The 24529-nt window shown below is 51.6% G+C and overlaps 11 protein-coding genes across 11 annotated transcripts; 6 read left to right on the plus strand and 5 right to left on the minus strand.

Annotated features, from left to right (window-relative positions):
* Positions 1 to 1005: 1005 nt before the first annotated feature.
* Positions 1006 to 3783, plus strand: VTN49DRAFT_3432 (uncharacterized protein; the record flags this gene model as incomplete). Its single annotated transcript, XM_069411268.1, has 1 exon — positions 1006 to 3783. The coding sequence occupies one exon, from the start codon at positions 1006 to 1008 to the stop codon at positions 3781 to 3783; it is 2778 nt and encodes a 925-aa protein (XP_069268710.1).
* A 569-nt stretch (positions 3784 to 4352) lies between these two features.
* On the plus strand, positions 4353 to 6841 carry VTN49DRAFT_3433 (uncharacterized protein; the record flags this gene model as incomplete). Its single annotated transcript, XM_069411269.1, has 3 exons — positions 4353 to 4631; positions 4689 to 6272; positions 6332 to 6841. 3 exons carry the CDS (start codon positions 4353 to 4355, stop codon positions 6839 to 6841), a joined length of 2373 nt encoding a protein of 790 aa, XP_069268711.1.
* A 340-nt stretch (positions 6842 to 7181) lies between these two features.
* VTN49DRAFT_3434 (uncharacterized protein) lies at positions 7182 to 7689 on the plus strand (the record flags this gene model as incomplete). Its single annotated transcript, XM_069411270.1, has 3 exons — positions 7182 to 7195; positions 7273 to 7322; positions 7400 to 7689. The coding sequence occupies 3 exons, from the start codon at positions 7182 to 7184 to the stop codon at positions 7687 to 7689; spliced, it is 354 nt and encodes a 117-aa protein (XP_069268712.1).
* A 204-nt stretch (positions 7690 to 7893) lies between these two features.
* VTN49DRAFT_3435 (uncharacterized protein) lies at positions 7894 to 8679 on the minus strand (the record flags this gene model as incomplete). Its single annotated transcript, XM_069411271.1, has 1 exon — positions 7894 to 8679. One exon carries the CDS (start codon positions 8677 to 8679, stop codon positions 7894 to 7896), a length of 786 nt encoding a protein of 261 aa, XP_069268713.1.
* A 290-nt stretch (positions 8680 to 8969) lies between these two features.
* Positions 8970 to 9553, plus strand: VTN49DRAFT_3436 (uncharacterized protein; the record flags this gene model as incomplete). Its single annotated transcript, XM_069411272.1, has 3 exons — positions 8970 to 9188; positions 9267 to 9366; positions 9441 to 9553. The coding sequence occupies 3 exons, from the start codon at positions 8970 to 8972 to the stop codon at positions 9551 to 9553; spliced, it is 432 nt and encodes a 143-aa protein (XP_069268714.1).
* Positions 9554 to 10469: 916 nt separating this feature from the next.
* On the minus strand, positions 10470 to 12846 carry VTN49DRAFT_3437 (uncharacterized protein; the record flags this gene model as incomplete). The annotated part of the gene is made up of 2 exons (XM_069411273.1): positions 10470 to 10811; positions 10867 to 12846. 2 exons carry the CDS (start codon positions 12844 to 12846, stop codon positions 10470 to 10472), a joined length of 2322 nt encoding a protein of 773 aa, XP_069268715.1.
* A 327-nt stretch (positions 12847 to 13173) lies between these two features.
* Positions 13174 to 14871, minus strand: VTN49DRAFT_3438 (uncharacterized protein; the record flags this gene model as incomplete). Its single annotated transcript, XM_069411274.1, has 2 exons — positions 13174 to 14424; positions 14476 to 14871. 2 exons carry the CDS (start codon positions 14869 to 14871, stop codon positions 13174 to 13176), a joined length of 1647 nt encoding a protein of 548 aa, XP_069268716.1.
* Positions 14872 to 15383: 512 nt separating this feature from the next.
* Positions 15384 to 16839, plus strand: VTN49DRAFT_3439 (uncharacterized protein; the record flags this gene model as incomplete). The annotated part of the gene is made up of 2 exons (XM_069411275.1): positions 15384 to 15615; positions 15671 to 16839. 2 exons carry the CDS (start codon positions 15384 to 15386, stop codon positions 16837 to 16839), a joined length of 1401 nt encoding a protein of 466 aa, XP_069268717.1.
* A 1649-nt stretch (positions 16840 to 18488) lies between these two features.
* VTN49DRAFT_3440 (uncharacterized protein) lies at positions 18489 to 20449 on the plus strand (the record flags this gene model as incomplete). Its single annotated transcript, XM_069411277.1, has 5 exons — positions 18489 to 18719; positions 18914 to 19088; positions 19146 to 19282; positions 19341 to 19760; positions 19823 to 20449. 5 exons carry the CDS (start codon positions 18489 to 18491, stop codon positions 20447 to 20449), a joined length of 1590 nt encoding a protein of 529 aa, XP_069268718.1.
* A 47-nt stretch (positions 20450 to 20496) lies between these two features.
* On the minus strand, positions 20497 to 20940 carry VTN49DRAFT_3441 (uncharacterized protein; the record flags this gene model as incomplete). The annotated part of the gene is made up of 1 exon (XM_069411278.1): positions 20497 to 20940. One exon carries the CDS (start codon positions 20938 to 20940, stop codon positions 20497 to 20499), a length of 444 nt encoding a protein of 147 aa, XP_069268719.1.
* A 1003-nt stretch (positions 20941 to 21943) lies between these two features.
* VTN49DRAFT_3442 (uncharacterized protein) lies at positions 21944 to 23264 on the minus strand (the record flags this gene model as incomplete). Its single annotated transcript, XM_069411279.1, has 2 exons — positions 21944 to 22820; positions 22888 to 23264. 2 exons carry the CDS (start codon positions 23262 to 23264, stop codon positions 21944 to 21946), a joined length of 1254 nt encoding a protein of 417 aa, XP_069268720.1.
* Between the last annotated feature and the right edge of the window lie 1265 nt (positions 23265 to 24529).

Below are 24529 nucleotides of genomic sequence, written 5' to 3' on the forward strand. Positions count from 1 at the left end.
TTCATGCCTGACCCTGTGCATTTACAGTGCTTCGTCTAGGTTCAGCCGTAGGAACAGCCCCTGGGGCGATGGGCCTACAGGAGCAATTCGTAACATCAAAGTTCTTAAGCTCTGGCGTAGGTTGCCCGGAGCCCTCGGTACATCCTTGGCACGGGCAACACAACCCCGATGGCACCGAGCAATGACGGGCGGAAGATTAATGCAAAGCACCGACTTTCGAATCCGTTGGATGACACTAAGCGGCAGACACTGTAGTGAAGCCTGCATTTTTCACGCGATTCAATCCTTAGTTGCCTTGGTGCTGCATAATCCATGCTGAGACAGAAAGGGAACGGCATTCAGTCCAGGAGCAAGAAGATAGGTCTACCTCGCTTGGTGTAGCCTAGCCTCCAATTGGTACGGCATTCATCTAGAGCACCGCGCATCGTCCAATCGGGTGCCGTGATATCTATCGGATAATGGAAGAAAGTTCTTCCGCATTCCGAACACCTGAATGTTTTGATCACGTGTTCTATCCATGTGATTTGTCACGTGATTGAGTGACATTGGATGGATATTGAACATTCCGACATGTGTCGGAGGATGAGTCAACGTGACGATTACAAAGGTCTTGCGCTGACCGAGTCAAGTGGACACAACTTCTGGGGATATAAATGCGCCATGTGCGTCTAGTCCTTGCGTCAGTTCATTGGTCTCAATTGCAACCTGCAGTGCTTGTTCAACCTGCCTCGGGGATCTGAACAGGACCGCGTGTCATTCTCATTCCTTCAACTCATAGCCCGCTCACCAAAATGAGCCAAACATCACAGCCGTTATTTCAAGGTTTTGCGGTTATACAGCTCGTGACGCTACATGAGAAACGAATCCTAGCATTTCGAATACCGCAGTGAAGAAATCACTCCGATATTCAAGGAGTAAATTGCGGTCTGTGTGCCGGACAAATCAACACACGGCTTATTCTGGTGATCTCAGTCGAGAGATTGGAACGTGTCGATCTTAATAACTATGGCGTCGATATTTACGTTTGACCCTGACCCTCCTCGGGTTTCTTCGCCCTGGTCAACGTCTGGAACGCCGACCCCCCTTGAGCAGAATCCGGTAGCAATCTCTCGTCAGAACCGCAACGGCGAGGTAGTGGGTGATACCGCACACCTGGCTGCTTATGGTTTGTCCAAACTGGAGCCGGAGCCTCAAGAAGGCCCTGTGGAATACAAGTTGCATCTTCTGCTGCGGCCACGCCGTTCGTTTATCTCTATGTCTACGAGCTCCGTTAGCACATCATACCAATCAAAAAGGCCAGAAAATGGCGATGTTTCTCACTCCAAGTCGCTTCCCACGCCATCAATGCATAGCCGCCAGCAGCGTCTGCAGCAGTTAACAACACAGCTCCTTTGGAGACTGCAGCAGTCTTCTCCTTTCCATTCTTCTTCGACTGCAAATCTTGTACTGCCGGTACTCCCAGAAGCTACGCCAAAGTTGGGATTACCACAGAAGCCAACGCGACTTTTGCCCGGTTTAGAGGAGAGCCAAGGCGCTTTGTACGAGATTGGTGTCGCGGATGACGGCACTTTCGTTGGCCTGACAGAAGATGAATTGGACGAAAGTCTGAACAATCTTCGAGCTATGTCTGCGAGCCTAGGTTGCAAAGTAGAGGTTATTCGAAAGGTCATCGTGGGGTCGTGTGAATGGGCCGACGAGACCAGCTCCAGCCAAGTGCACTCCGAGAAGTTGTGGGTAGCCGAGGCATTGGTCAGCCCAGATCTCGAGTATTACAGCTCAGAGTCGAAGATCCACAGATCCATTGAGAAGCTCAACTTGGATCAGCCATCCGCTTCCACAGAAAAAGACGAGATGGCAGAGAATGGCTCTTCAACCACACCGCAGATTCGAATTTCCATTACTGGGCCCAGTGCGGCTGGGAAGTCCACACTCCTGGGAACCCTAACTACATCTGCTCTTGACAACGGGCGCGGAAAGAGCCGGTTGAGCTTATTGAAACATCGACATGAAATATCTTCGGGGATTACCAGCTCCATAGCACACGAACTCATTGGATACCGGCCAGCATCAGATGAGCCTGGTGCGGTTGACGTGATCAACTATGCTTCTGGGAACATTGCAGCGTGGAATGATATCCATGCCGCGGCGGACGGCGAGCGCTTAGCGTTTATCTCTGACTTGCCAGGATTAACCCGGTATGTGAAATCCACCATGCGCGGGTTGATCAGCTGGGCGCCGCATTATGTTCTGCTTTGTATCCCAGCAAATAGCTGCAGCGAGGTAACAGAGAAGGACGACCAGACGCCGGAGATCGGTATTAGCTTAGCATATTTGGATCTTTGCATCAAACTGGAGCTTCCAATCCTCCTCGCCATTACGAAGCTGGATCTGGCGTCGCGGTCTGGCCTGAAACTTACCTTAAGTCGAGTTCTTTCTGCTATTAAGGGTGCGGGCAAGAAGCCTATCCTGCTTCCTGTTGCAGGTGAGATGACAAATGCGCCAAATCTGCAACAGATACTCTCAGGAGATGACAATGAGATTGTCAAAATGATTGAAGTGGTCAATGATGACTGGCTTAGCCATGTCCCTCTTGTGTTTACCAGCGCCGTGAATGGCTCTGGGATCGGAAAGCTCCATGCATTGTTCTGGCGCCTCCCTATTCCCAAGAAACCTCCTTTTCATGTTTCATCTCGTTCCGACGAGGTCTCCCAGGAAATTCCATCGACTGTGTTTAGTGTGAACGAAGTCTTTGCCATCCCTCCGTCAAAGGTATATTCGTCTCGAGAAGATACCCGTCAAGACAGCAAGGGCGTGGTTCTCTGTGGTATCGTTCGCCAGGGAAGTATAAGCGTGGGCGACGAGTGTGTCGTGGGACCTATCGCGGTCGAGGCCAAGCCAGATGACGAAACCAAATCACAAACTACTTCAAGGGCAGATCATTCCCCAGACACGGAACCCCGTCATCGTCCCACTCGAAGTCGGCCGTCATCAGGAGACTACTCGTCATCATTTGGTTGGTCATTTGGAAGGACACGTCCTCCAGCTCATGCGCACTGGCAACATGTTCGTGTGGTCAGTGTGCGCAACCTTCGTCTTTCGGTGAGGAGCTTGTTTGAGGACCAAGTGGGCACCATCGGAGTTGAACCAATTCCCTCCTCTCCCGATGAGGAATTATCATTATCAAGTACTATGGGACGCCTCAGAAAGGGAATGATCCTCGCCCGAGTGAATCAAACTCCCGAAGTTTCTGCTTTGGGCCGCGGTTCTAGCGCCTTGGCTTTCAGCACCGGCTTCGTCGCGTCATTCCCGGCCAAAGAGTTCTCATCGTTGACGCTCCCGCCTCTGATCCTAGGTGGTAACGCAGTTGTGTACATTGCCGGCGTCCGGTCATCTGTCAAGGTGACTTGTGTGGCATTGCCAGATCAGAACTTGGACTCGATGTCGTCCCATGAGGACCATGATGTCTTCAATTTTGAAGATGATGAGGAGCGCACACACCAAGAGAATCAACACCGCCCACGACAAGATAATGGCAGGGTTGTCAATGTATCCAGCGGGTCTGAAAGCGACCGAGTCAACATTACGTTTGCGTTTATCTCGTCAATCGAATGGATCGCTGTTGGTTCCCAGGTGGTCGTCATGCCTGGCACCACAACGGCCAGTTCTGCACACGCTGACTCAGTGTCGCTATCTGGTCTCGAGGGGTTTATTGGTGAAGTTGTTGAGGTGAAGAAAAGGATACCAGATAATGAGGACGTCTCGGAACGAACGTGCAGTGCCTGACGAATTGTGTATATGCTATGTTGAAGCACATATCCGCAGAAAGGTGTAAATACCACTACTTAAAATTTAATCTAAACTTATAACTACACGTTTGGGTATGTATGACTTTCAGATGCTGCTTGCCACAGTTTTTCAAGCTCTCTGCGATTAGTACTCCGTAAATGCCCTCCTGAGCGATGGACTTTCAAGCTCCCCTCGCCGCAGGAAGCTGGACACGTGAGAGTTACTGGCCATGTTATGTAATCACTGACCCGACCAATCAGGTCCAGGGTGACGTTGCGGATCTCATCTCTCGCTGGATCAAAGAGGATCTGATCGTCGGGCGGAGAGTCTAAACCTGGGGTCCTAAGCATTTCAACAGCCTTGAGCCTTTCGATAGGTTCCGCCACACGACAGTTCTTGTTAGCATACTTTCGTTGCTTTTTCTGCTCCGGTACCTCTGGCTTAGACATCCTGGTCCCTCCTAAACCGCAATGTGAATTGGCCTCCTCTGTCGACTCTGAACGAGTGAGAGTCCGTGCCGGAGCTATCGCTTCTGAGGGAAAGCTTCGACGTTGCAGGACATCGCGATGGCTTTCGGAGTCGACACGAATCCTTCCTTGGAGGACGACTTTTGGTTGGACTCGTCAGCCGAACAAGACGATTTTGATAGTGATTGTAGCGAGAGCCTGATCCATTCGGCGGCCGAGACGGCGTCGATTGAAGGCCGAAGAGATGCGGCGTCTTCGGGGACAGACGTTCGGACAGAAATGGGCACGGGGCCAGTCGCTTCTTCGGCGCAAGCCAAGAAGCGGCGACTGACGCTGTTGGACCTCCCGCTGGATGTCCTGGAAGTGATCCTTCGAGAGGTGAAATAATGTTTTACTGGACGCTGCTCGCGCGTAGGAGCTGATGGTATCGGCTAGGTCGATAATACGAATGATTTGACCTCTCTCGCCCTGACCTGTTCGACAATGCACGACCTAGCGATTCCACACCTGTATTCTAGCTTCGACATTGTATGGCCGGAACCTCAAACCGATGCGAACCATTCCAGTGCCGTGGATGCGCTGTCGTATGGATTGACCACGTTGGTTATGGGTCCGCATTACTTTAATGAAGTTCCTACGCGGTCTTCAGGGACAAATGGCCTTGGTTGTAGCAACAGACCGGATTTCTCTGTGACGAGACGGTTAGGGAGGTTGCATCTGGGGAATAACTATGCACAGTACATAAAGTTGTTCTCCATTGGCAACGGCCCAACACGGTGGGTACATGATTACTGCATTACCAGAGATACCGGGAAGATGCTCGGCACGTTAGTTGCATTGGCCGTGGCAAGGATGGTCAATCTTGAATCTTTCGTCTGGGACATGCCGACTGGTATTACGCAGGATGTTTTCATCTCTCTGGCATCTTTGAGTGACAGACCTGGCCATGAATGTCGATTGGAACGTGTGTGGGTTCGATGGCATGACAATTCGAAGAACCCGCGCAAGCGTATTGCCATACAAGGGTACAAGAATGGGACACTCAAGGGTTCACGACATCGGGGTGTGGAATACCCTACTTTCTCCGTGCTTCCGCCATTGAAATCCCTGACAGTTCTTAACATCGATGAGCCGTCGTATCTGGAAGAGATGGCTGTGCTTATTGACCGGTCACGACATAAGTTGACTGAGCTACGTATCGGTCTGTCCGAGCTGTACGGCCCCGTAGATTGGCACTTGCCAGCAGGGCAAAACACACCGGAACACCCATCTGGCTGGCCACGACCTGGCGGCGTGCTCTCGATTTTGTTGAATGACGAGGACAGAGATGTCTTCCTGCCAAAGTACTCATCGGGAAATCTCTCGGCGTTTGGCAAGGTAGATGCTGATGATGCTCCTCTGTCAACGGCGGTGCAAATGTTATCCGAGATGTCAGTGGACGAGATGCAGCAAGGGGTATCTCGGAGAAAGCCAGAGAAGCTCAAACTGGAAGCTCTGGAGCTGGAGTCAGTACATATCAGCGCTGCCCCTCTGATGCTGGCACTGGACTGGCGGCGACTTACGAAGTTGACGCTTCTTCGATGTTTCGATACTGAAAGCCTTTGGCGGGCCCTGCGTCGACAGTTTGCACCGCCGACGGATTTGCAAGGCCGGAAGAAAGCGACAAGCGCTCAATATGCCCTCAACCTGAAGCATCTCCATACCGATCGCGTTTCGCCATACCTAATGTTGTTTCTGAAAGAAGCTATTGCGCCAAATACCCTAGAGAACGTTTTCCTTTTGAGTCAGAGCGGCTATGAGTTGTCTGTCGGCATCAACGCTATCTATAAATATATTCTTCGTCCCCATCATGCCAGCCTTCGAAAAGTCCTGGTCGACTGTACGACTCGAGTTGGCAGGGATGTGATCACCACTCCTCGACGGCAGTGGGTGCTTCCTCGCTCTGTTCTGGGATTTTTGACCAGCGGAAAGATGTCACAGCTACGAGAGCTGGGAATGATCATTGATAGTCGTGACTGGGTAGGAAATCGTCAATGCGGATAGATCTCTGGGCAGGATCACTAATGAGTGTTTTGCAGCATTACTTTCTTCAGCGGTTACCTAATCTTCCCAATCTGCGCGCTCTTTACCTCGCGGATATTTGCGATCGAGCAGGACCGTCGTCAAAGCGAGGCCACGAGCGTGCATTGCAAGTTCTGACCACAATCACTTTACGTCCGGAAATCCAGCTCTGCTACCTGGGAATCTGGAACAAGTGCTTTGAAATCGTCGAAGTCAACGGCTCGTCGAGTCGTGATGGAAGAGACATCGACGACAACGACGTCCAGTCCATTGCAAACTCGGACTTGGACAGCGTAGAATACCACGACGACGAGGACGATGACGAAGACGACATGGACGATCCCATGGACAGCGTCTCCGAGCATGACGACGAAGATGACTCATTTGCCGTTGACGACGAGCCACTTTCCGACGACGACGACACACATGACATGGATGCTGGCACATCTAAATCGTTTAGATTGCGGGAAATTCTGTTTTACGATAAAAAGGTGTCGATTTTTGGGGCACGGCACTGTCGGCTATAACTACTGGAGGGATCCGGCATATCATAATAGATCAATCATCAGATTGTAACTAGAGTCAGACTTTTAATAATCCATCAGTTGCTCCGAAAGTACTCGTACCGATGTCGAAATGGAACACTGATTGGGTAGATCACGTGACTAACGAGCTTGCTTCCTCAAAGCTCGACCCGCGACGTTCAGCAGTCAGCACCCGGCTGAATCACACATCCCTTCCTGTTACTGTGGCCGATTGCTGCACCCGTGATCTCTAATTTTTGCGGTCGTTTACAGACGGAGACGGTCGAGGAAAAGTTTCGATTGCGCAAAGGTCAAAGTCGGAGCGCAGCTCCTACTAAGCATCATGAAGTTGGTCCGGTATGTTGACGTCGCTCGCGGCATGAAATGCGGATATTCTGAAAAGATCATTGACTACTAACTCCATTGCTGCACAGGTTTCTTATGAAATGTATCAATGAGACAGTGACGATTGAGCTGAAAAATGGTATTATTTGAACCAAACGAGCCCTTATTCCCACAACTTCGACGAGGCCAAGATGCTGATTTTTGGAAACTTTCTAGGCACAATCCTCCACGGCACAATCGCTTCAGTCTCACCGCAGATGAACACCGCGCTGCGCACCGTTAAAATGACAGTTAAGGGCCGTGAACCCATCTCCCTCGATACCATCAACGTCCGTGGTTCGACGATCCGCTATTTCATCCTTCCAGATAGCTTGCCCTTGGATACGTTGCTGGTGGATGATGCGCCCAAGCCGAAGAACAAGGCGAAGAAGGACGCCGAGCGTGGGAGAGGGCGAGGACGGGGGAGAGGGGCAAGAGGGAGAGGACGGGGACGGAGGGGTTTCTAAATACTTGTGTTTTAAGCTGGAGTCCTTATTTTCGTGTGTTTGCGCCGTATTAGGTAGGATTGGGGGGTCTGCTTTGATCTTGTTGCGTTTGGTCATGTCTTTATCATAATAAGCATGAGAGTTTCGCCAATGAGACTATCTGGCATAGATGGCTGGCGCTCTATCAGCGCGATGTTCTAGCATCTGATCTACCATCATGTCTGCTCAGTTGTATGCGGACGAATCCCGCCAAATCCGTATAATCACCAACTTTTCCCACCCCGCTTTGGAACCACTACGACCGACCACTTCTGCTTTCCACCCTGGCCACTCATTCTGTATTCGTTCCAAAACAAGCGTGGGCTGGTTCTGCGCACAAAATAGCACATACGCAGTTCCCCGCTCCGGATGGAGGACCTCCGGCATAGTCTCGAGAAAGCGATTCGTGATTTCCATACCATCCGCACCTCCCGCGTAAGTCAGCGAAAGGAAGTACGAGTCCCTCTCGAACTTTTCTGTGCGAGAGAGCTGCGATTGCGGCTTATCCAAGGGTGACGGGAGTGAGGGCACATCCGGAGTGGGCACATATGGTGGATTGAACAGGAGGACATCAACAGAACCGGGCCGCAGCGGCGCGAAGAGATCTGCGGTCAGGGATGCGACGAATTGCGAGCGGCTGCGCGGGTTTCCGTCGGTAGACATCGTTTCCGCAACGGCCTTGGTGACCGTCTCCTGCGTCGCTCGACATGCGTCCCCGTTGACATCCGTGCCGAGAGTCAGAACGTCATCTCTCCCAAAAATATGGCGCACATTCGCTGCCGCAAAGGCGAGCACGACCCCCGATCCGCTGCCGACTTCAACGACGAGCGGGGTTGGCGCGTCAGAGAACCGGGCGCGGAGCCATTCGGATTCTGATTCCGAAGATAGTGTATCCAGGAACAGGTATGAATCTTCGGCGGGCTCGTAGATGGTGTCGAAGGAGACGTGGGAGGTTGAGGGGGTGGGGAGCATCGCTATCTCAGCATGGTATCGACATGTCCTGGTGCTGGCGATGAGCCTCGTCTTGCGCGTTGAGCTTTCCGTCTCTGTGCTGCCTGAATTGTCAGGCATGATTATTGTATACTATTCCATATACGTAGGGGAACGCATCGGAACTCTAGCTTTTCGGTTCCTCGGCCCGGTAAATTTACAGCCGGAATACGAAGATTGTACCCGATATTTTTGAAGCTTCTCCGTCCTCCCGACGACAAGGTGTTACAGATATTTTCAACAAGCTCTGACTGATTGCTCTGGCCCAAAGCATGATGAGAGTTTCACGGCGCCTCTTCGCAACCGCCTCGTCGGTCAGCTCCAAAGCGGGCAAGTCGCCGCAAGTCGCTCTCCTTCCTCCGCTCCATTTGTACCGCCGTCTCTTGCGCGTGCATCGGCGCAAATTGCCCCCAGACATGCGCTTGTTGGGCGACGAATACGTCAAGAATGAGTTTCGGGCCCATCGCAACATTGATAATCCTATTCACATTGTGAGTTTTCCTTCAATGGTCGTCCAGACCGCGTTTATTCGAGGGAAGGCATGGCTGACAACTGCTCACTGCGGCTAGGTGGGATTTCTGACCGAATGGCAATTGTATGCGCAGAAATTGGAAGGAGATGAGTGGAAGGGGGAAAAGCTGGACCAAGCTAAATTGGACAAGATGAGTGGTGAGTGCTCCGCTTTTGTGGCAGCTTGTGTTCGCAGCGAATGGTTCAATAATTAACTTGTCTTGCCCTTGCAGATGAGCAGATAGGACAGCTCTATGAGCTGATGCGGGCGATCAAGAATCCAGAGCAGAGCGAAAATAGCGAAGCACAGGAGTCTGGGGAAGTGAAGGAAAATAATAAGAATTGATTTCTCTAGTTGGGTATTGGTGAGATGATGATGAAAGGATGAACGGCTGGATAAAGCAAGACTGGACGAAATGAGTGGTGAGTGATCTTGTTCCAGCTTTGTGTTCACAGCAATGAGTTACTGATTTGCGTCGTTGTGCGGATAGCAGGCCTATATAAGCTCAAGCTCCGCATATAAATCCCAGAGGGAACCCAGAGCGATCAAGTTTGACCTCCTTTGGCGTGAAATATCAGCAGAATCAACGACAGCTGTCGTCCTATCTAGCTCCTATCAATAAGTAGGATGAGATTCCTAGTCTATGAGACCACAGCACATTGACCATGCCGTCCTAGGTTGTGAATCAGAACAAAGAAAATTTCAACTTCCCAGCTTGGGACAATTCAACACACCATGTGTGGAGTGATCTACTGGGAGTCTCAGACCTGCAATCATCGATGGCTCACCATCGACATGCCCTGCGTCGTTTCCAGTCGTCCGGGACGCCCAGCTCCGCGGCGGCGAGTCTCACTCGCATCCTCAACCTCGGCGTCATCCTCCACATCAACCCTCACAACCTCTTTCCCGGCTTCAGATCGAGCATCTTATGGAGATGAGTCTGCCCACGGCTTCAATGACTGTCCGCTGCTCATGCAGAGACGGCGGGACGGCAGATCCTATGCCCTTTACAGCACCCACCAGACGGTTGCCCAACGTCGAACGGATAGAGAACATTGCCCGCAATGCCACTTCAGGGGTGTATATGACCGGAATCAGATTCGGATGGTTCGGCGCGTCAAAACGGAATACGAGTATGGTGTTCGTCGTGGGGTGGACCGTGATCCCGGATGTTGTGTTCTTATGTGATTCGAATCCATGGAAACTTTGCACTATGTGAAAAATGTTCTGTACATTATTAATGTCTATTTGAACTGCTATTTTATATACCAAGTGCCTCTGCAACCCAATCCATCTGCACAGCACTAACTCCCCTAGCGTAACTCCGGGTCGTAAACACGTACTCATGATACATGATGGCCTCGACTTTCTTTCCGAATAGCACGCTAGACGGATGGATAGCGACCGTCTGATTTCCAATGACTGTCCGGTACGAACCATCCGGCACCAGGCGGGCGGTGTTAGTAGCGAAACCCTTCAGAAACGCCTTCAGTATGGGAATCGTCTCGTTTGGCCCTCCTGAGGATGCTGATGATGATGACGTCTCCGACGCAGGGAGGAGCTTGGCCTCGGTGACTTGGGCAAGGAGTTGTTTGCGGACATCCTGATAAAGTTAGCTCCATATCGTGTCACGGATGGGATAAAACCCGGATGCGTACCATGACCGATTGCATCGCCCGGTGAGATACCATATGCCGCTCGGCCCACGCGCGCCGATCCACCGTCTCAGCCGCGTAGCTTCGCACCGTCGCAAGCATGGTAAGGTGATCGCCCTCGCGTCGGTACAAGTCTCGGCGCGCTTGCTCGGCTTGCTCCTTCTTCTCCTCCGATGTCGGGTTGAGAAAGATGTTCTCCACGCTCAAGCATGAGATGATGTCGATAACGTCGCGGAGACATGTCGGCCCTTCGTCCGCCGCGGCCAAAAGTACCCGACCAAGTGGCGGCGTCAGGGGCAGCTTCGCAATTTGCAGACCAATTGGCGTGATCTTGCCGGACTCGTCCAGAGCCTGGATGTTGAGTAGCTGGAGTAGCGCCTTCTCGAGCGCTTCCCGCGGCGGCCGCGACAGGAATGGGAAGTTGAGAATGTCGTCCACCCCGCGCGCTTTCATGGTTAGAATGCTCTGGCTTAGGTCGCAGCGGAGGATCTCAGGCGTGGGTGCCTCAGCCAGCTCCAGGTAGTCCTTTTCCGTGTATAATCGATAGCATTTCCCCGGTGCTTCTCGACCTGCACGACCTTTGCGTTGGATCGCGGCCGATTTCGAAATGGGTTTGACGAGGAGAGAATCAAGGCCCAGACGCGTGCGAAAGTGTTTCATCTTGGCTTTGCCGCAGTCGATCACGTAGCGCACTCCGGGCACTGTCACGGACGTTTCTGCAATGTTGGTGGCCAAAATGACCTTGCGTGTGCGCGGCGGCGTGGGTATGAATACCCGCTGTTGCGCGGTTTGGGGTAACGCTGCGAAGAGCGGTAGCACGAGAACCTTTGGCAACGACGGGTCCATCCCAGTGGCGTAGTCATTGACCAGATCCTCCAGATTCTCCACGGTTTCTTGCCCCGTCAGAAACACCAGAATGTCTCCGGGTAGCGGCTCTTTGATATGGATATTGAAGATGGTCTTCAACGCTGCATCGACGAAATCGTACACGGGCTCGGGCGAGTAGATCGTTTCCACTGGATACTGTCGACCCTTGATATGGCAAACCGCTACGTCCGTAGATGAGGCACGCTTCTCGTTTTCCGAGCTGCCACTGCCGAAATATTCCACCAAACTCTCCATGTCCGCCGTCGCACTCATCACGACCACCTTTAACGGTACGCCCCCACGGCCCTCCAACTTGCTTGACAAAATCTTCTTCAAAAAGCCCAAAACCAAATCCACGTTAACACCGCGCTCATGTACTTCGTCAACCACGACGACACTGTACTTGGTCAACCATGGATCGCTCAGCATTTCTTGCAGCAGCATCCCGTCGGTGAGATATTTAATCCGCGTAGACGGTGACACCGATGTATCAAAGCGCACGGAGTACCCGACTTTACTCGCCGGAGACGAATTGCCTAATGGCGTGCCCATCTCTTCCGCAACCCGTCTCGCCAGCGACACAGCTGCGACTCGGCGCGGCTGCGTCACGGCGATGCACCCGCCGACAGTGATCTTCTTTCCGGTCTCCGCGTCTTTGGTCTTTCGAGGCTGACACCAGGATTCGTCAACGAGAAACTGTGGGATTTGCGTACTCTTGCCGCTACCGGTTTCACCGACAAGGAGCAAGACGTTAGATTCACGTAACCGTTGGCGAATTTCATCGGCGTGGGGGAAAATTGGGAGGTTCCTGCGGACCGGCAGAAGGGCTTTGGCTTTCTCCTTCAAAGATTGGTGATGGGATTTCTGTCCGGCATCTGTTGCGGGGTGTTTGCTCTGCGCACCATTGGGCTGTAGTTGAGATGACTGGTTCTGTCGCGCATTATTCCCATTTTGGCGTTCTTCATAGTCTTCTCGCTTTCGTTTCTTGCTCTTGTTTATATGCTCCTTCTTGAAGTCGTGTTTCCTTGCTCCGTTCTCCGCCTGCTGCTGTCGTTTTTCGACAGGCGTCGAATCCTTGTCAGAGTCGTCTAATTTCTTATGCACCCGTTCCAGCATGGTTTATCATGGACAGAATCCAGTCAAGGCATGGCAACAAACCATCCCTAGATTAATGCTGCATAAGGGGTATCTCTGAATTTCTTTCGAGCCGACTTCGCGCTGTTTATTTCGAAGAGAAAAAAGCGTTCTTATCAAAGGCTTATCGATAAGCGATAAACATGCCAAGCATTGCTCAGTAAGCCTAAAAAGTGATGGATCTCGTCGAACTGGGGTCACTTACCCGTTCGAAGGGACCTATTCATACGAGCACTGTTAGATGCACTAGAAGCAGCATTCAGAACTATATCCCATCTATCTTCGATCTATATACAGACATTGCAAAGCTCACGGTAGCCCCCACCCTCTAACTCGTCGAAATACAAACGACCGGTCATTGCGAAGCCCAAATACCGCCCAGTCATCCGTCAGTTTGTTATAACTCCAAAATCCCTTCCAGATAAGCTTGGTATTTTTTGACACGTTCGGAGGCGCCTGCGACAACCCAGCACCTCGCGCTGGGTTGGACGAACGGAGAGAGAGATGGAGAACGTAGACATACTTAGGATCCACTCCTTCGGTCTCAATCACCACATCCCGCGGATCAGGCTCCGAGTCTCCTTCCGCCTTCATGGACGGAGGGACTTGGGAAGTAACCGACTGAGCTTCTTCCTCTGGCTGGGCAGCGGTAGGCCGTATCAAGTGCCATCGGCCTCTTAGAGTATGTTTCAATGTGTTCATGGCTACGGGTGGGATCACCGGACCGGTTGATGTGCCTGCCGTTGTATTCGATGTGGAAGCTGCACCGGCTTCCGAACGCTGCCGTTGGTGTAAATGGCGAGAAGCGGCGGCCTTAGCTTCGGCGACATTTTCCTTGCTAATGTAAGGTACCACTTCCACCGGCTCAGTCGTTGTGAGCAATGAGATGACAGTTCCATCGGGATAGAAGCGAAGGTAGCGATAATAGGTCACAATATGTATGGGCGAGTTCCAGACCGCATGTGAATGGGATGTGGACGCGCCCGGTCGGGTGTAGTTCACTGTACTGATATACACTCCGGTAAACCGAATCCGCGGAAACATCTGGAATACCTGGCTCCAGCTCGTTAAAGGCTTCGGGATCTGCACAGGCATCCCGCGAGGAAAAGGGGTGTAACGAGGTCCTAATGTGTGATATTGATTGCCTTGCAAATCACAGCTAAAAGAGTAGTGCATGCTTTCAAACCCAAACTCCGGTCCTTGGCAGAGCCTCTTCCAGATATGCTGCTCGTGGGCGAAATGATACGCAAAGCGCTTGCAAACTAGCGCCATGCGACCAAATGCAGAGGGATCCATAAGCGCGACATGCTTTAGGATCTCGATCAGAATATCTGTGGGCACCTTGGCGATGGGACAAGGCGGAGGAGGTGTACCTTCTATCAACGGCCCTGCTGGTGGAATGGGTAGATTGGCGAATGACTGGATCAACTCCGACGTTGGTAGCAAGTCCCTATCCTCTGCCGTCGAGGGCGCTGCAGCAGAGACTTGCTGAACGGCCGACGACACCTGCTTAGAGGCGAAATGCTTATGACGGTATTTCTTGTCAATGGAAGCATCAAGCTGTAACCCAATCAGAATTGCATCCCCTGCAAGGAATAAATCGGAACTCACTCGATATGCTTTTCGATAGTGATCCAAACTATCACCTAGTTTCCCCTCTGCTTCCTTCTCTATGGCTCTCTCAAAGTGCTCTAGGGCAGATCTTGGTTCGCGCCGGGACGATTGCACAAAACTGTCCTCGGATGTACTGTGCAAACTCAACTGACCTGTCCGCTGAACAAACTCATCATAATGGTGTTCAACCGAACTCTCTCCGAAGGAGCTATCTTCTTTTCTATCTGCAGCTGGGTGTCTGATCGGTGGATCATATTGTTTCGACGGCGGCGTCTGCTGGGAAGAAGCCTGGGTCGAGCCTTGGGTTGGTTCCTTTGATGAAGATTTGGCCCGCCGCGTTACTTCTTCACGCCATTGGCGTCGAAACTCACTCAGTTCCGGGTTGTCTTCCATGTCAATTTCAGAAACGCACTGGCGGCGTTTCAACTTCTGATGGTGACAGGTACCCCGTAGTGGCGGTCGTACTTGAGAACCTTGAGTTTAGGTTATCTGGTATCTCTTCTGTCGCACGATGGTAAAGTTCCCCTGACAAGGCATGGATCCCGAAGCGAAACACAACGATTGATTCGGGATCATGTAGGTACCAAAGTTTCATCGTTTCCAACAGTCCAGCCGACTTGAGCCTCTGTGGCTCGGGGAAACTGACCGCAGCGGATTTAACCAACCTAGGTGATGAGTAATCTCCGATAAGCTGATTCTGGAATTAATCTGATTGATAAGAGCGTGATGACTAATCGACGCCAGCACGGTATTTGCGCGATAACCATCGTCATTGCCGAAGATCAAAAATATTTCGTCGATGACCTTCATTCGAGTCATCTTTTCCCGCCGAGAGTGATTGCATTGAGCCGCCAGGCAGTGGGAACCGGCTACAAAGTGTAACACTCATTGCTCCCATTCTGTGCATGGAGGCCCGTCCCGATCGCTCTCGTCTCCTCTCGGACGAACGTCACAACCATCTGGAGCAACCCGAAAATGTCCATGGAACCCACCAGGACATTGAAGATTGCCACGACGGAGTGACAATGGTCGTTTCTGCGAGTAAAAATAGCCCGAAGGCCACCAGTGAGGTCGAAATCTCGATCGGACAAAGAATGCTGTCAGCGACACTAGGAAGTATTATCATGTCATTACTAGGTGAGTCATTCCGCAGATGATCACCCTCACTCTTTCTGCTAACAACGTCCCGCAGTAACACCACTCGATGTTGTCCGGGTTCGTCTGCAATCACAAACTGCCACAGTTCAAAGCACTTCGAAACTCACGGCACATACCATATCGACATTCAAATCGCTCCCCGCAAATCTCGGAGTGACGGCATGTTGTCGGGAGGTGTTTTGGGTCGGAGACAACCTGGGCATGTGTCTTGTCAGCCCGAGCACGACCAGTCGCGGCCCTGGGGCCGCTATTGACTGTGCAGTAGAAGGAACTCGCCAGCATGCTTTCACTTCGACGTTTGATGGGCTGCGGAAGATTGCGCGCAACGAGGGTCTGACGTCTCTGTGGCGCGGGCTCAGTCCGACATTGATAATGGCTATTCCGGCTAATGTCATCTATCTTTCCGGGTACGACTGGCTTCGAACAGATGCTCGCAGTCCGGTCCGTCAGTTTGTAAGTGACAGCTATACGCCATTGGTGGCGGGTTCCGGGGCCAGAATCGCGGCCGCAACCGTGATCAGCCCTCTTGAAATGTTCCGTACTCGCCTGCAAGCGACATCCGGAAGCGGCACTGGCCATTTCCGTGAAACGCTGAAGGGCCTGTACCAGATGACTCAAACTCAGGGATATGGTGCGCTCTGGCGCGGTCTGACTTTGACTATCTGGAGAGATGCTCCATTTTCGGGCTTTTACTGGTGGGGTTACGAGGTGATCCGGAATTTCCTGCTCGATTTCCGGGAAAGTCGGCGCAGTGGCCGCCGTTTAACGCTGACGACCGAGCTTTTGCGCAATCCTCAAGCATTACGCGCGCAGCAAGATTCGAAATCGACGTTTGTTGACAGCTTTATCGCGGGCTCAACGGCCGGGGCTGCTGCGGCACTGATCACCCAGCCATTCGACGTGGGCAAGACTCGGCAACAGGTCGTTCGATATTCGGGTGATGCGCCGTCGACGGCAGCCCCGGGGACTATTGGTCGATCGAGCGCTTCTGGAGTGGTGCCAGAACAGCTTCCCATGCCCAAATTTCTCCTCCACATCTTCCGGGAGGAAGGGCTCTCCGGACTGTTCAAAGGATGGCTGCCTCGGTGTCTCAAAGTAGCGCCTGCCTGTGCGATAATGATCTCCAGCTACGAAATTGGGAAAAAGTTAGCACGGGATGTCAACCGTCGGCGTGAAATGCAGTCTGAGAAGGGCGGTGTCTGAGTATTTTGTTGATCTTCCTTCTGGTCCACGGATGCCCATGGAATTCTGTACAAAGCATTGTATTATCAGGCGGGTTTTTTGCATTGTCTGTTTCGAACATTTCATATTGAGGCGTTACCGGCATAGAGTTTTGAGACGTTTGATTTCTCTCCTCTCTGCTGTACTTGCTGTACCTAGCATTGCATGGCATAGATCATACTACTATTGGAGAGTCTGGATGTGGCAGAGACAACCTTCCTTCTCTGTACGCTCCTTCCTCTATTGAATTCCCATCGCTCTTTCCTTCGAATGCCTTCGCACGTGAATGCTACAGTAAAATCGACCGAGGACCAGGACGAGTTCCTCGCGCTCCATTCTATGCCATGTCGCTTGCTCAACGGAGACTTAGAATTCCCTGACGGTACCATTCGGCTGATGGGCATGGGCTATCGAGCTTCCATCAGAGCGGCAAAATTGCGAAATTGAACATCATCGACGGAGCAATCGCGGGTTCCTTGAACCCCATAAAGGCTATTGCTTTGATTCCGAACAAGACATATATATGTCCCGTCCTCCGTCGATCAATCCAGGACATCAGGGCGTGTCCATGAACCAAGACGATTCATCGAGCTAGCTGGACCCCATACGTTTCGCCACCGAGCTCCAGTCGAGCTTCGCCAGCTGAGAAAGGAGCTGGCAGAGCTTGAGCTTCAGGATTTGATGACGAATCCCGGACGGGAAAAGAGTCTTGCACTGATTGGGTGGATGTGGGAATAACCGAGGTGCGCCCTGCTTTTTCCCCGAATCGTCCAATGAGCGTGGTTCTTATCCAAAGCAATTTTCTGACCTGCAGACTGCAGACGATCGCTAGCCAGAAAATCTGCTACCAATACAACGTCAGTGGCATTTCAGCCCCAGATGTGCAGCAAAAATAAAATCCTCATGAGTCATGTGCAACAATCTGAAGTAGGCTATCGAATTCGGAAACCAGGGGACCTCGCTCTTGGATTCTATTGGCATTGTGCGGTTCTCAAAGGGCTTGAACGCACAATGCGCGAGGGTGCAGCATCTCGGAAGCTCATCCGAAAAGCAAAGAGTTCTCGTGCAGTCCGTAATCCGAAAGGGGTAATATTAGGCTACATGTCGCGGATTCGCGGTGCCTAACCTATCGATAACAGCCTGAACGCACAGGCATGCAGCTCCAAGCTCGACTCCCTGCTGGAGCTGTCTGGGCAGACAGGGATCCGGAAAAAGCGAGAGAAAAGCGCACACAATGGCCTTCCAGAAATACCTCTTCTCCGTAGGCTGAGAGGAACCATCCAATGCACTGGATCCCGTCACCGCGAGCCCAACAAATGGCACTAACTGGAGGAGAGCGGGCTAATCAGAAGCATTTCTTTGCGACTCTTCTGGGAATGGATCGTGACTAATCATCCCCAGCTCCGTCCGAGGGGCAAAAATCAGCCCGAGGGGCTAAGATTATGTATGAGCTCAATCAAGCTAACGAACGACAGCTGTTTCCGGCTCTTCCCTCCACCCCCATTTTCTCCTCTCCTCTCCGAATTCTCGTACTCCATCTCTTACATGCACCTCTTCCTTTTCCTCATACAATTTTTCTGCTTCCTCCCTTGATTTAGCATGCATTCCGCTCCGAGTCTATCCTCCATTGGATGATCACGCCCCCTTTGTCCTCCTCTCCGTCCCGTCCCCACCCGGTCTGGTCTTTATCGCCGTTGAGAAACCCTGTGCCCCTCTCCAACGCCCGCAGGGACTGCGCACCGCCGACCATGCCACCACGCACCTCACTGACCAGTTCGTTCTCTGTCTCCGATGCCAACAATGAAGTCGTGTGCCCTTTGACCAACAATGATGGTTCCAATTGTCGCAAGCGATGTCTGGGGGTAAGTGATGCGATACGAGCTCTTCCGCAAGCTCTTATTGGCCTGGCTGCTCTCCCGCGGCCCTGCAAGCTGTGCAGGGCAAAGATCTCAAGCAGAGCTCGATTTCGGCAGCACATCGATCGTAATAGCTAAATAAATTCAATAATATCATGAAGACGCATGTCAATTGTCGCATGCATGCTGAGTGGTGACAGGAAAAACGCTTTCGCTCCATGCAGGAGCACATCCGCCGTGCGCATCCGAGCCACTATATTCCGAAGCTCCCTGCAACAGAAGAAAGCTTCCTGCTGATGGTCAATACCCCCCTGGACCAACGCGCACATCTTAATCCTCAGGCGAACAATTCGGCACCATCTAAGAAGCAGCCTGGTGGGTGATACAGTTGATGCAGGGCACTCCAGATCGGAGGATCTGACCCGGTCGCAGATCGTGATGTCTATGGTACAGATGCGAATTCTCCTGCCACGCGCACCCTGGATGAAGCGCATCCAGCGGCGACGGCAGCCGTGGCGCTAACACAACTACACCATCATCGCATGAACTCTGAGTGGGAATCGGAGATGGTGCGTACATCTCCGAACAACAGTCGCGCAAGTCTAGCTGACAAAGCATCCCTTGTAGGACACCGCGTCGCATTCAGACAATGATGTAGCTAGTAAGGACCGCATGCGATCATCGATTGAATTGCCGCCTTTGCGGGATCAGCTCAAACAAGACCCGTTTGCAAACTTCGAGCGGCCCAGAGAGCTGTTGCCTTCCATCATGAATCACTCGCCCCCGCCGCGATCATCCACTCTGCCTCCCATTCAACGCTCCGATAGGATTCAACGGCCCCGAAAGTCATCACTTTCCCAATCACGAAAGCCCAAGCACGAGCGAGCACGGTCAAAGGAGTCGGGCCGACGCCCCAGCCTCAATGACCGTAAGGCATTGTCGGCGGAGCCTCAGACCGCGGCCTGGGTTCAGGGTAAGCGATGGGAAGACCTGATCGAAGCAGCAACTTCTGCAACAGAGGTCGAAGACGATCGTGACACAACTCCGGTAAGCGGAAGACCCCTGCGTTTCGTTTCCCGTGAAGGGGATCGATAGCTAAACCGGACCAGGCACCGCATTCGCCGGCCATGTCAGCCCTGCTCAATCATGCCTCACCGGCTGCATCCGGGGCAAAGAATCGAAATTCGCTTCCTCCGTCCTTCCAATCGTCAAACCTGCCACCGTTGTCGTCCGCGCACCGTGCGATTCAGACGATGTCGTACACCGCGTCGCCGCTGCAGAAAGCGCTGACCCCACCTCCGTATGAGTTCGAACGCAGTCGTGAAAGCGATCTGGAACCGTTCCCGTCCATCGAATCGTCCCTGATGGATTCGACGTCGCGCCCTTATCCAGGGAGTAACACCGAGTCTAGTCCGCTGCTGCCCAGTCAGGCACGGGCGCCTCATCGGTTTTCCAACCCGACGCCGCCGACATTTTCTCGAAATCGCGACATCCGGATAGCATGTGCCAATTGCAGCCGTGTGCGGCCAATAGCGGAATGCTACGCGTGCACTGAATGCATCTGCGGAGTATGTCGGGAGTGCTTAAGTCTGGTCGTGGGTAGCCCGTCGTTATCGATGGGCAGCCCGAACAAAGCAGCGAACATGGGGCCGACGAGTTACCCAAGCGCACGAGCATGCCCACGATGTCGCACGGTGGGTGGTAAATGGAAAGCCTTCCAATTGGATTTCCGGTGATCACGAGTTATGATTTCTTGCTTCATGACTGGACATGATGGTTTTGGTCAATGTTGGCATTCAGTCTTTCCTCGTTCTTTGTTCGTTTGTTTAGCATCTGCAACATGATACCCAGGACAGAAACGGGCGCTTGATACATGCTGATGCCCGGATGATATGGAGTTTGGCCGGTGGGTGTCGTCCTGTACAGCTGACTTGAGTAGGTACGCGACTATGAACCGATCACGAGTTGCACATTGATGATGGCAATTTGTTGATGCATCGGAAATCGGCTGATTTGCCGTGACAAATGTGTTATGCATGACATTGGTTCCTTTAACGTTGCTCTTTGAGAATCTTGTTGTATATATGAACTGTCTCTGATATTTGTATCTACCTTTCACTCGCTGACCTATGTGGTATCCCGAATGGCATTTGTACCAGAGTGCGGTTGATTGATTATGACAGAAAGTACGGAGTACGAGTATGTAGATATTATTACCCTTGAGCATGCTGCGCCTTCCAAAGGTGCCCTCTAACTGCAATAATGGAAATTTCCACTTGCGTCTACAAGAGGTCTATTCCATCAATGATATGAAGGATTCTGGCCACCCGGGTCATCAAGAGAAAGCCTATATGGCGTTTCAGGATTGACGAGCATTTAGAACACACATGCAGGGTCTGAAGTCTATCTACTTTTAAGTTATTATCGTCGACGTGATTCAGAGCAGTTGGGTTTGAACCTCAGGACACCAAAGCTATCGAACGGGTCTCAGAATGCATCGAACGTACTCCGCACCCTGCAAGCAGATGCATAACAAATCCCTCACAGACACGGCGGTCAAAAGAAAGTCTCACAAATGTCCGTATGCCCGTACGATCGTCATCAGCATTGAGCTCACTGCATGGTTACATTTGCCATGGTGATCACCCGAGACTAGTGAGAATCTGGAGAGCAACGCAGCCAACGCTTATGTCGTATCGCACGGCAAAATGTAGCAAGTAAAAACTTTTTTCTCTTTCTCAGTCGGAGATTCGGAAGTCAGATCGGAGAAGGGGGCTTGGTCGTAATTTCCCGCCATCTGCCGGCGGGCCCGGGTGTTGTGTGGATCGATAAAGTTCTGTGGAGGGGGGCGAAGAGCTTGGCTGGGGAAATTGGATCGGATCCGCAAGGGTTAACCTAGTGTTGCTTGGCTTGAAACGCACGTGGAACCTTTACTGAAGGGATTTGAAGAATGGCAACAAACGATTAGAACATTGGAATTCAAGATCTATGAGAATGTTAACTATTAACACAATATAAGAACAAAGCACTATGTAGTGCATCAGGCAAATGTCTAAATGCCGGTTCCGCAGCCTGCGTGGTCAAGCTGTCTATCGGTAAGGTAGGTAGTAAGGCATGCCCGGACATAAATCCGCACATCACCTATCACGCATGCTTCAACCAGGAAGAGAGAACAGAATGATGGTCAATCAAAACCCAACATGTAAATATAATAATTTGGCTTGTAGGAATTAGTGTTTCTTGCCCCAAACGACGCTGCTGAGACCACCATCCTGCTTAGGATCACCAGTCTCACCCACAGGGATCGAGGCAACGAGTCTATGGAGACGACCGTTAAAAGGGTCCCGCCTCACAATGGCAACGTTCGAGCTGTACTGGTTGCCGATGGCCACATAATGTCCATCAGGGCTGATCTCAAAGGTGCGCGGGAACTCACCATAGGAATCGGTATGGCGAACATGTCTGATAGGTTTCAGGGTATCCTCCGTCGAAGCTGTGCACAATTGAATGAAACTGTCATGCCCGCTAACGGATTTGGTGCCGCGCAAGCTGACATACAGGTCGCGGTTGTTTGCGGCACGAATCTCTCCCAAGTAGGCACCCTTCTTCGGAACTGGGTCTTCTCCGAGGATGTTCTCGAATTCTGTAACGAATTCCAGGGACGGGCAGGTAAGATCCTCGGTGATGGTTTTACGGGCGTAACGCCGAACGATGGACGAACGGGTTTGCTTATCGCCCGTATCGCCAGAAACCTTGGTTTTGCCGTCGTTGTGCAGGCGGAATGTCAAGATGGTGTTGGAGTTTTCGTTGGCCACGTACATCATCGTGTTGTTCGATGCATCCCGAGTGAATGCTGCATGTCGGGGGCCGCGACCCTGCCAGGTACGTTGTTTCTGAGGGCACTCAATCAGGAGGCCTGGATTCTTGTCGCAGATGCCATAGACCCGGATCGTATCCGAGCCCAGGTCCGGCACGATGAGGGACGACTTCGTCAAGGGGTCCACGTAAACCGCATGTGGCTTGGAACCTTTGTCAAGGGTAATTGTCTGGGTCGGTTGGCTCTGATTTTGCAATGGGAGAGCAAATGTTTGGATTGCTGATGAGCCACTACGTACATAATCAGCATTTCCGTTCCCTTTCCCAACAAGTCCGAGGCATAACAGGAGAAACTCACTAGTTGGCAATGGCAAGGTACTTCTTATTGTCTTTGCCGTACACTGTGCTGTGAACGCCACCAGGCATCGTGTTGACTTTCACCTTTTCCACCAAGTCGCCATTTGGCGCAATATCGAACGCGGTCAGAGTTCCTGGTGTTCCGGTGCTAGCATCACCAGACTCATCCAGGCAGTAGAGCGTGTTGCTCTCCTTGTCAAGTGTAAGCCAGCTGGGGCTCTTTCCACAGGCCTTCAAAGTTTGTGTAATGGCGAAATGTCGCTTGTGCGGATGGAATTCGATCTTGTTGACAGTGCCGGAGTAGTGGGTAGCATAGAGCGTGAGACTGTGTGCGAGGGCCGAAGACCCCAGGAAAAGCAGCGACAGAATGCTCTTCATTTTGAGATGTTGCTTGTAGTCTTGACGACTGTCTTTGGAGTCTGCGATACAATGATTTGAGAGATAGAAAGCACGTCGGTCAACCTAGGCTCTGAACTCGTTTATATGGCATCGGTGAAACGTTCCAGAGTCTGTTGGTGAAGGAGGATTCGAGGGAGAATTCGTAGCTCCTCTCCGCTGATCAACATCTACACATTGTCGAAGCCGTCTTGGATGGTATTCTGAAGGATTGGTGGAATTGTAGAAAGGGAAGGTTTCATACGCCTATTCAGTTAATGATGGTAAGCGCAGTAGCGTTTTCGTCATGGTCTTCACGACAGGGGTCCAATCGAAGGAATTACTCGACAGAAGAGGAGCGGGAATGGTGATCATGTCAAATAACGATGTCGAATAGGGAGATGAAGTTCTTTCGTTAGAGGTTCCCCTTGTTTCCGGCAGACAGAAAGCCAAATTGAGGGCTTTGCTCAAAGGCCAGGGCGTGGCTATGATGTTCAAAGCATCGTAAAAAGTACAAAATGGGCATTGTTCGACTCCTTCAGTCTCAAGCTCAAAAGAGGAACTGCACATCAAGAATGTCAGCCCGAATAATTTTTCCCCATAATTTCACGCCAACCTTCACATTGCTAACGGGATGTATACCCAGGCCGTCGGAACGCCATCAGCTCCTCGCGCTCAATTGTAAAGCGGAAGAGGGATTGATTACTGCTTGCAGAAGCATCGGTCCACAATTCAACATAATTACTGGCTGCGCTTTGGGGATGTACAGGTACCTGCATGCCCAGAGCTTTTGGAATTTAGAGAAGATCAAAACGGGAGGGCGTACATCAGCGCCCTTAAACAGAGTTGATTTACCTTATAGAATCATCAAATAGCCACCATGCATACCAAGGGGCAGAACTTGATCAACAGATCGAAATCCCCTGATGAATTCGAAGAAGCAGACCGGCACAAAGGACTGCATTCTCCATTCAATATTTCATGCAGTACCCAGATCATAGTAGGGTAATTCATCACCGTCCTCAGCGGCCACTGAGGCCATTGGAAAAACCAATGGCTTCTTGCATCAGATTCCTTTAGAAACTTGACGGAGAGCAAACAAATTTTCAATGCCAATGCTAATTGGCATTATGGAATTATGATCTTTTTCTTCTCTCATCATAGATACCTCAAGTCTACACTGTATAGTACTTTGTACGCCCCTGTGTGACTGGCTGTCTGCAGTGACAGTGCAATTTGCACAATTCTAAACATTTCCCGAGGTCGGC

This window comes from Thermomyces lanuginosus, assembly GCF_041956635.1.
Source record: "Thermomyces lanuginosus strain ATCC 200065 unplaced genomic scaffold VTN49scaffold_28, whole genome shotgun sequence".
Taxonomy (NCBI): domain Eukaryota; kingdom Fungi; phylum Ascomycota; class Eurotiomycetes; order Eurotiales; family Trichocomaceae; genus Thermomyces; species Thermomyces lanuginosus.